Source organism: Hipposideros armiger, unplaced genomic scaffold (assembly GCF_001890085.2).
Source record: "Hipposideros armiger isolate ML-2016 unplaced genomic scaffold, ASM189008v1 scaffold_410, whole genome shotgun sequence".
In the NCBI taxonomy this organism is placed as follows: Eukaryota; Metazoa; Chordata; class Mammalia; order Chiroptera; family Hipposideridae; genus Hipposideros; species Hipposideros armiger.
In genome coordinates, this window is record NW_017731760.1 from 1,165,731 (window position 1) to 1,176,361 (window position 10,631).

General features: G+C 37.4%; 1 protein-coding gene across 1 annotated transcript in view; it reads left to right on the forward strand.

Moving 5' to 3' along the window:
* Positions 1 to 10,631, forward strand: part of PIK3CB (phosphatidylinositol-4,5-bisphosphate 3-kinase catalytic subunit beta) — a 103,466-nt gene that overhangs the window by 65,767 nt on the left and 27,068 nt on the right. The window contains exons 13-14 of the mRNA XM_019663910.1: positions 950 to 1,093; positions 2,745 to 2,945. Of these exons, the coding sequence (XP_019519455.1) occupies positions 950 to 1,093; positions 2,745 to 2,945 (345 nt within the window). The remainder of the gene's footprint in view (positions 1 to 949; positions 1,094 to 2,744; positions 2,946 to 10,631) is intronic.

Below are 10,631 nucleotides of genomic sequence, written 5' to 3' on the forward strand. Positions count from 1 at the left end.
TTAACCAACTGAGCCACTCAGCCGGCCCCAAGAGCTCGTGCTCTTGAGTGAGTTCTTAACCAACTGAGCTACTCGGCTGGCCTAGGTATTTTTCTTAAATGTTTTTATCCCTAGGAGGAGATGGCTGTGATCTCCATGTTCCATATAGGTAATTCTGATGCATTTCCCTATGTTAAAATGTCTAGTTGTGAGGGTTTTTTCTTGGTATGTAGTACCTTAGGCTTCAGTGCCAGATCTGCCTTAGACTACATTCTTAACCATTTATTGTCCAATGAGAGTAGACTTGGGATTCTTATCTGACCCAGCTACTGGAATTGCCTCTGATGGGAATGTGTTTATATGTGAATGGTTTGGAGATGGACACAAAATATAGAACCACTAACCTTAATTAATTCAGCTCAGTTAATTACAATATTATGTTATATTAATTAGTGCATCAATTCCCACTTACAGATACACTCATTTCCATGTCTTTCAAACTATTTGCATTTAAGATTTTGATTATTCATTGGCTATCTGGGAGAAGGGTTATCTTAACCCTAATAGTAGGAAAGGAAAATAAATTGCTGGCATACTAGTAGAATTTTTATTTTAAAAAAAATTGATTGGTTAAGTATGTAACTTTCAGCATAATTAGTCAGTACCTAATTTTATTGTAACTCTGGGCTAATTGTAAATATAATTATCAATTGTAGCAACCTAGTTAATTTAATAAAGATACCCCATGTACCTGTTCTTTGCTCCCTTCCACTCTCCCTTCAGCCCATCTGAAATCATGAGCTTTTTGTATGTTATTGTAATAATGAAACAGTGTCTCTAAGCATGAAGCAAGCCTGACCCGAAAGAACCATTTTGTTTCAATAAGTTAGTATTTGATAGTTTGATAGGAAGGGATCTTTTTCTGGCATGGGGTGTTGCGTGACTTACTGTGTCTTTTATTTTTTTTCAGTGATGAAGAACTCTCTCAATATCTTTTACAACTGGTGCAAGTTTTAAAATATGAGCCTTTTCTTGATTGTGCCCTCTCTAGATTCCTATTAGAAAGAGCACTTGCTAATCGGAGGATAGGGCAATTTCTATTTTGGCACCTTAGGTAAGTGTTTTATATTGCAGTTTGAAACTACCTTATTACTTTTGTAAATATAGACCAGTGTAATACAGGACATTTAGCAAAACAGTGAGCTGCTTTAGTTGTTTCTGAGCCAATCCATAACATTGATACTCTCTTGGTGTCTTCTATTTCTTGATACCCAAACCCTTAATTTTCAATTCAGACAAGTATCCCTCCATGCCTTCTTGATTTTTAACTGAAACTAATAATTAGTGTATTGCTGTTTTCCTGTAAAGTGTATATATTTAGACTAAATGTGTTAATATATTTAGACTGAAAACCAGATTTACTTATTGCTTCGAAAATGCTGTGGGTAGTAATATTATGTTATCGCTACTAGTGGGTAAAGATTTTAAAGTTTTCCTGTAACAACAGTAGCTTTATTTTCAATTTCTTTATTATTTCATTTTCAGAATTATATGAACCTGTTTCACCAAATTTATATAAGCATAAAATCAGGAACGAGAACTAAAAGTTTTTTAGTTTCCTATGAAAATTTTTGATTCCTCATTTCTGACTTTCTACTGAGACATTTTTGCTTTTTCCATCTAGACTTCAGAATATTGAAAGTAATGATTATCAGGAAAAAAATAACTTTCCTTTAAAGCTAAGCTTCTTAAGGAAAATAAGCTCTATAATATTTTCTATGTTATGGGTTATCTTTCTGGATCTTGACTTCATTATTATTAAGAGTTTTTTTCCTTCGTTATTTTTATTTTTTAAAGATTTTATTGGGGAATTGGGGAAGGGGAATAGTGTTGGGGAATTGGGTGAGGGAAACAGCCAAGTCCTTGTCCTTCATTCTTAGTTGTGGAGGGTGCAACTAGCTCAGCTCCAAGTCTAGTCGCTATCTGGCCACCTGACAGCAGCCCTCGGCTGCTCAGCTCAAGGTGCCGTGTTCAATGTTAGTTGCAGGTGGGCATAGCCCACCATCCCATGTGGGAGTCCAACCAGCAACTTTGTTGTTAGAAACATGTGTTCTCACCATCCTGCCACCCTGTTGGCAGTTCAGCTCAGGCGCAGCTCACTGGCTCATGGGGGAATCGAACCGGTGACCCTGTTGTTGCTCAGAGCTGGCGCTGTTAACCAACTGAGCCACTCAGCCGTCCTTTCTTATTTTTAACTTGTATTCTTTTCTCACCCAGTTCAGTCTTCTTATTTTATACCTTTCAAGGAATAACAAAATAATGTATTCTTTTGTTTTTCAAATGAGCACATCATTTTTTAAAAGAAATTAGTTTCAGGTGTGCACATCATTCTTTGAGAAAAAACTGAATAGAAGCTAATTGAGGGATTAATCAGTTGTGTGAAATGAGTCAGATCTTTGTGTTTTGTCTTAATTGTCTTTAAATTGGTAATGTTACCGTTTTACCCCAAACAATAAGGTGAGATGTGAAAATTTTGGTTTTCTTGGAATAAAGAATTAACTAATTATGAAATCTCTTATCTTTTTGAAATATGTTTAAAAAGTTGGAAAGTTGACAATACCATTAAAAATTTTTCACAAGAGGATGTCTTCTTCCTTTCTTTAGTTGGCATCATAAGTCAATTTTATAATAGAATAAAGAAGTCAGTACTTTTATTTGGTGATCTGAAGTGTCTGACAAAACATAATATTATTAACTTTCTGCAGGTCAGAAGTGCACATTCCCGCTGTTTCCATACAATTTGGTGTCATCCTTGAAGCGTATTGCCGGGGAAGCGTAGGGCATATGAAAGTGCTTTCTAAGCAGGTATCAACTTGTTTTAATATTCATGTTCAATTTGTCACATGGTATTTGATGAGCTGTATCATATGCTTTTACTGTCATTTCATTATTTCATATAGGTTTAAGTAACCGAACCTGATTAATATATTTTTAAATAAAAATTCAAATCAAGAAATGAAGTTTCAACAAACTTAGAACATTAATTGAATGCTACCAGAAAAATTATTCCTTATAGCATTTATAGTAATATCATGCCTTAAATTTTAATAGGAAATCTTTATTTAGATATGCTTAACAATGGGTTTGTTGGTGATGGTGATAATAATCATGAAATCTTTAGAACCTGTTTTTTCATATCCCTGAGTTACTTTTTCTAGTTGGTATATTATTTATGATTCATATGTTCTACCATTTGCTTTAGACTGAGATATTTTGAAACCTAAATCCATAGGTGTTATAGCTCCTAGAATTTAAAATCCTCAAGCTGCTTTTTCTATATATGGAAATTTTCTGAAATTATGATAGTCTCCCACAATCACTCATCTTCCCTGGCCCTCATTTTCTAATCATTGCACATGATGAGGTATTTGTGATACTAATAGGTCGGATATTCATTGCTTACTCTATGCCAGGAACCATACTAAGGGTTTTAAGTATGTTATCTTATTGTACTCTCCTAATAATCACAGTACTTACCAACACTGTCTGAATTTGACAAGAAGAAAAACTGAGTCTCCAAGACATTATGTAATTTGCCTAAAAACTCAGAACTATTAAGTGACAGAAATAAGTTTCAAAGTTAAGTCTGTCTAGCTATAAAACTAAAGTGGTTTGTTTGTTTGTTTGTTTTTTAATACTAGGAGTTTTCAAATCTTGTTTAGCAGCACAAGTCTTTTTTTTTAAATCAAAACTTAAACATGGACCCAACTTAAAATAGACAGTAATGTCATTTTATCAATGAATGTATTTTTGAAGCTAAAATAAAACAGGAGCCATTTAACAGAATCATGAAGCCATTTTTCTGAACACAGAATTTCATAATTGGGGGTTTTTGTTGACAGTTGTAGTCTCAGTATCCAATTATTTCTGTATTTTGTTTTGGAGATAATCCTGATTTATATAGCTAAGTAATTGCAAATAGAAATGGGTTCTTAATCGCTTGTTTGCAAATGGGAAGCATAACCATGGCCCAGGCTTGATTTGTCCCCTGAAGGATGAGATGAGAGAATTTCTGCTCTGAAAATAAAGCAGTCCTGTATTCCAGCTTCATGCCGGAATACTTCATTGACAGCAACAATATGGTCTTATTCTCTAGCAGTAATTTTTTCTGAATTGAGTATTATCTAACCTCACACAGGAAGGTTTTCTTCATGGTTTAATATGTATTTACTCAGAACCTACTGTATGCCTGGGTTTGTGTTCAGTATTGGTGATATGAAGTCAAATTAGCTGTGTTACTGCCATCAAGGAGTCTATATTCCTTAGAGCAGGTATAGAAATCAGTGATTAAGTATTATGACACAAGTATTGTTTGCAAATATTATGGAAGCACAAATGAGACACATGTAACCTAGCTTAGGGCATTAGGGATGAGTTCACAGTAGAGGTTGATACTTGTAGTAGGTTTTAATAGCCTAGTTGGTATTAGGTAGATGGAGAGTGTTAGTGTTCTACAGAGAAACAGAACCAATAAGATGTATGTGTGTGTCTGTGAATATAGAGAGGGAATGAACGGGGGTTGAGATTGAGATTTTTTATAAATAATTGGCTCATATGATTATGGAGCCTGGGAAGTCCCAAGATCAAGCAAACTGGAAACCCAGGAGAGCTAATAGTGTAGTTTCAGGATAAGTCTGAAGGCCTGAGAACCAGGATTGCCAATAGTATGTAAGTTTTGTTCTGAAAGCAGAGAAACTTGATACTCAAGAAGAGTTGATGTTTCAGTTCAAGTCCGAAGACAGGAACCAAGTTTAAAGTAGTCAGACAGGTGGAGTTTCTTCTTACTTGCAGGAGGGTCTGCCTTTGTGTTCTGTTCAGGTCTTCAGATGTTTGGATGAGGCCCACTCACATTAGGGAGGTCAGTCCGCTTTTCTCAGTCAACTGATTCAAATGTTAATCTCATCTGAAAACACCCTCACAGACACACCTAGAATAATGTTGGACCAAATATATGAGCACCCTGTAGCCCAGTCAAGTTGATATGTAAAATTAACCATGGTAGATCAACTAAGCATTCATAACACAGCCTTAAACCATACTAAATCTCCAAATAAAGACAATAACAAAGTCACAACACAATTTCACCTAAAGTGATACAGCTACCCTGAGAAGAAACAAAAACTCACTAATCGCTTTCTCAGAAGAGGAGGTAATGTGCTTGAGTGGTGTTTATTCTTCTCGATATCCTGTAAATTAAATACTATGATGTAAAATTAAGAACACTTAAATACAATGATATAAAGTCAATACATCTAATGTTACATGATAAGGGAATAAAAGCAGGAAAAAAACAAAGACTTGCTATACACACACAAACACACATAACAAAAAGAAGAGGAGATACTCATGACAATTACTCCTCATTTTTGTAACTGATCACATCATCATAGCTGGTATTTATCACTACTTTCCTTCCAACCTATTTTGTATTCCCTTTGCCTTTAGCAAGCACTTCTGTTGGTTGTGGTTCTTTATCTGCTGGAATGACCAAACCTTCGTTCTTGAAGGGTCTATCTAGGCCATTAGTAGTCCTGCCTGGGTTGGCTTATAATTTTCCATTGATCTTAATCACAGGGCCTGCTAATACTAAGAGATCTCCTGTATTCTACACATACTTTTCCTTACCTCCATTACGGAGTAGTAGGCCAGTTTCCCCTTGGTAGTCAGGATAAATCACTAGCCAGCACCAAAATGCCCTTCTGTGCCTGTTGTCCCAGAGACATGAGGAGCGCAAAATGGCTGGGAAGGAGTCTTCAGTGGCATCATTGTTGTGTGTCCCAGTAGAAGGATTCCTTCCTTTGTAACTAAGACCACTATGTCAGCAGAGCATAAGGTCATAGGAACAGGAAGCAAAGTTTTGCTAGTGGGTCACTAAGAGAATAATAGTGGTACCACCTCCTGGACCCATGAGTCCTGGCTGTGGGAAAAATAACATTATGTATTGATTGGCCACCGATTCAGAGCAGACACAGCTTTCTGGAGAACCTTGCCCCAGCCTTGCAAGGTATTGCCATGTAGTTTTGGCGCTATAACTGCATCTTCCAAAGGCCATTTCACTGTTCTGCGGTAAGACCAATGAATCCCACGAGCACTAGCCCATTGCCTCATTCTCTCATTCCATTTACTGTGAAATGAGTTTCTTGATTAGAAGCAATGCTGTATGGCATGCCATGATGGTGGATAAGGTGTCCTTTAAGTCCACGGATGATAGTTTTGGCAGAAAAGCATTGAGTGTAGGGAAGGCAGATCTGAATCCAGAATGTATATTCCATTAAGAACAAAACACTGCCCCTTCCATAATTGAAGCAGTCTGCTGTAATCAACCTGTCATCAGATAGCTGGCAGACCACCCTGGGTAAATGGAGCCACATCAGTGTTGGTCTCTCCTGCTGGCACATCGGGCACTCAGCAATGGCCATAGCCAGGTGGACTTCAGTGAGTGGAGGTCCATGTTGCTGACTCCATGCATAACCTCCTTCCCTGCCACCTTGATACAGAAGTTTAAGTCTAGAGAAGTTGCTAGTTCTTACTCAGTAGGTTTAATCAGCATAAGGTTATCAATATAAAGGACCAGAGTAATATCTTGAGCCCTAGCAGTTTCACTGAGTTAGAAGGCTTCAACTTTTTGTTGGATTTGTTTCCCACCCACTGACATAAAATTTTTTTAAGTCTAGAGTAGTTGCTACTTCTTACTCAATAGGTTCAGACAGCATAATGTTATCGATGTAGTGGACCAAAGTGGTATCTTGTTGAAGGGAAAGGCAATCACGATCCCTGTGAACTAAATTATGACATAGGGCTGGAGAGTTGATAAACCCCTGAGGTAGGACAGTGAAAGTGTATTGTTGGCCTTGCCTACTTATGCAAAATGCTTCTGGTGGGCCTTTTTGACAGGTATGGAGATAAAAGTATTTGTCAGATCAATAGCTACATACCAGGTACTAGAGGATGTGTTACTTTGCTCAAGCAATGAAACCACATCTGGTATAGCACCTGAATACTCCACTGTGAATCTTTAAGATACATTTGTCTTCTGCACAGGCTGAATAGGCTAGCTGAGTGGGGATGTGATGGAAATCACCACCCCTGTGTATTTCAAGTCCTCCATGATGGCACTAATCTGTGCAGTCACTCCGGGAATGCATTACAGCTTTGGGTTTACTGTTTTCTCAGGAAAGGCAGTTATAATAACTTCTGCTTGGTCTTTCCCACCATAATAGCCTTCACTCCACATGTCAGGGAACCAATATGGGGATTCTGCCAACTGCTAAGTATATCTATTCTAATGATGCATTCCAGAACTGGGTAAATAACCACAGGATGGGTTTGGGACCCACTGAGCCCACTATGAGACAGCTTTGTGCAAAAACTCAATTGTTAACTTGACTTCCATAAGTCTCCTACTTTGTCTGATGGCCCCAGTGACATTTTGGGTCTTTTGGAATTAGTGTCAGTTAGAGTCCAGAAGTCCCCGGTAGGTCTAATATTTCCTTTTTCCCTGATGCGCAGTTGCCATGATAAAAGGCCATAGGTTCCTTCGGGGAAGCCAGGGGAAAATAATTTTCAGTCTGGTATAGGTGTCATCTGGTACTGATGAAAATATTGGGACAATTATCAACTTCAGTGTGGCTAAGTCTATGGGTGCATGTTAGAGAAATGAGTCTGAAGATTTACTACTTAAATGTTTATTATTGTCATAGTGTAAATGCCAGACCATAAGTTGTATATGTCTAGCAAGTATAGCAGTGTACTTCCATCTAGCAGATATAATCTGAAATCAATATATTCAGTCAACTTAGCTGAAATTTCCTCTAGTATTAAAAATTGTCTCCCAGACTGCTTTTTGATACATTATTTTTCCCTCATGGCAAAGTCTCCCCTACCTTGAAACCTTTTCTAACCTCTCTCTCATTTGAAGGCCATTTGTTTCTCCACTCCTAACCTTCTACTCATTCCCATACCTCTCTGGTGTCCCAACCTATTTTTATAATAGATCCTTATAGTAATTTCTAGTTCTACTATACTTTTCTTACTCATTTGCATTGCCAGAGGAACTCCCATAGGTTTTCAAAGATGATTTTAATATTGATGATTTTTCATTTATGTTAAAACCAATTATATCTGATTCTTCCCTTTTGGAAAGCCCATTAATGATGGTAATAATAGCTAACACCATTTATTATGGGCCATTTTTTCTTCACAACAGTATGAGATAGATAATATTAATTCCTTTCATTTTATAGTCTTCTTAAAGCTATCTCATACCTAGCAACGTGTCCTGTGTTTCATGGCTGCCATCCTAGTCCAATCCATTATTCTCTCTCACCTGGATGTCTTCATTAACCTCCTAAATTGTGCCTTTTGTTTCCAGTCTTGTCCCCCCTCCAAACTCCCACCCCCATTCTCTACACAGCAGATAAAGTGACCTTTTTAAAATGTAACTGTAGGGGGGGTGACTGGTTAACTCAGTTGGTTAGAGTGTGGTGCTGATAACACCAAGGTTGCTGGTTCAATCCCTGCATATGCCACTGTGAGCTGCACCCTCCCTAAAACAGTCAACTATGCCATTGTAGCATGAAAGCAATGTGTAACCAATGACCATGCCTGTTCCCCCAATAAACTTGAGAAAAAAAATGTAAATTTATTATGTCATTTCCCTTTTTAAAGTCCCTGCAGTGATTTTCGTTGCATGGGGAATAAAATCCAAACTCTTGGTCAAAGTCTGTAAGGCCCTACTTGATGAAGTCCCTACTTCTTTGACTTCACTCATATGCTCAAACCACACTGGACATTTTCTTGGTTCTCTGGGAACCTCAGTTTGACTTTTATAACAGCAGTCAAATGGCATGTATGATCACAGTATTTCTTACTCTTTTTCTTGACTGATTATTAGCAAGCAGACGACTTTATCCTTTACATGGCAGTTCTTGTTATCACTGTAAACTTATAAAAAGACAAGGTGTTGAAACACCTAAAGTATATGACTTATGGTCATGTGGGTATTCAGGACACTGTTCCAGGAAATGTATATCAACACAATTAGAGATGGGGCATGAAAATTCACAATGTATAAACATGGAAGAAATTGAAATTTGAAACACTTTAAAAAGTTTCAGTTTGCATAGCCCATTTTTTTAGCTGGTTCTCTTTTCACCAGTGTTTGTACAGCGTCTGAAATTGTTGAAAAATGGAGTGTCTGTGGTTTTGACCGATGACTGAATTGGCAAGCTTCAGCCATCTCGATTTTATCAAGCTACATAGAACATTCCCAGTTTCCTGTGAGCAAGCCCTCAGCCTGTCTGTAGAAACTGTATGCCTGAAGTCATCTTCATACAGATTCTTAGTGGTTTTCTTGCATAGAAGCAGAGTTCAAAATGAAAATATGGTGTAAAATAAATCTGTTCATAGAAATTCAACCCATGGTGTTTATAACATTTGTTGTATACATATTTTATATGCTTATTATATACAACTTACACATTGATATACATACTCTATTTTTATCATTAGTTGTTTGCATTTCTAATGCCATAATGATAAAATAAAATATTCCTTTTGATTTATGGTTGGCCGAGTCTATCTTAAGGAATTTTACATAATATGACATAGAAAGACCTCAGTGTTTAAACAATGAAGTTGACTTTTAAACACAATGGTTTTGATTCAGTTGGCCATTGTTGATTCACCTTGTACTACTTGCAGAAGCTTTTTAAAAATTTGCTTATGTTTTGATAGCCAGAGTTACCTCACTATAAAAACATGCAGTTTAGACTGGGACAACAAATACTGTGTCTATATTCTTATTTATTACACAGAAATCCATTTTAACTTAACTGTTAGTGGAAAGACAATAAACTGAGAAGCTGTCATATAAGAGTGATGACAAGAAGTAGATAATAAAGTTGAATGTCAGGAACCCCAGGGTTACCTGTATATAGATTTTACTCTTATGTAATACTATGGAGTTGGCCAAATAGCATGGTTCAGATTAGTTGTGTTTCAAACTCTATTACTCAGTGAGCTGCAGAATTCTGAGTAATTTTAGTTTCATACTTATATTCTTAACCACAATTTATGTCTCTTTACTTTTTTCTAATTTATAAGATTTCATTTAAGAAAAGGGTTAAAGAGGGTCAGCTGAGTGGCTCAGTTGGTTAAGAGCACGAGCTCTGAGCAACAGGGTCGCCGGTTCGATTCTCACATGGGCCAGTGAGCTGCACCTGAGCTGAGCTGCCGCTGAGCTGCCAACAGGTGGCAGGATGGCTCAGCTGGTGAGAGCATGTGCTCCTAAGAATGAGGTTGCCAGTTCAACTCCGATGTAGGATGGTGGGCTATGCTCACCTGCAACTAAGATTGAACACGGCACCTTGAGCTGAGCTGCCCTGAGCTGCCAAAGGGCAGCCGAATGGTGACTGGACTTGGAGCTGAGCTAGCTGCACCCTCCATGACTAAGATTTTTTTTCTTTTTTTTTTAAGGTTTTATTGGGGAATTGGGGGAGGGGAACAGACAAGTTGTTGTCCTTTTGTTCTTCAGTCTAGTTGTGGAGGACGTTGCTTCACTGGCCCATGTTGGTATTATCATTGTGCTCTTC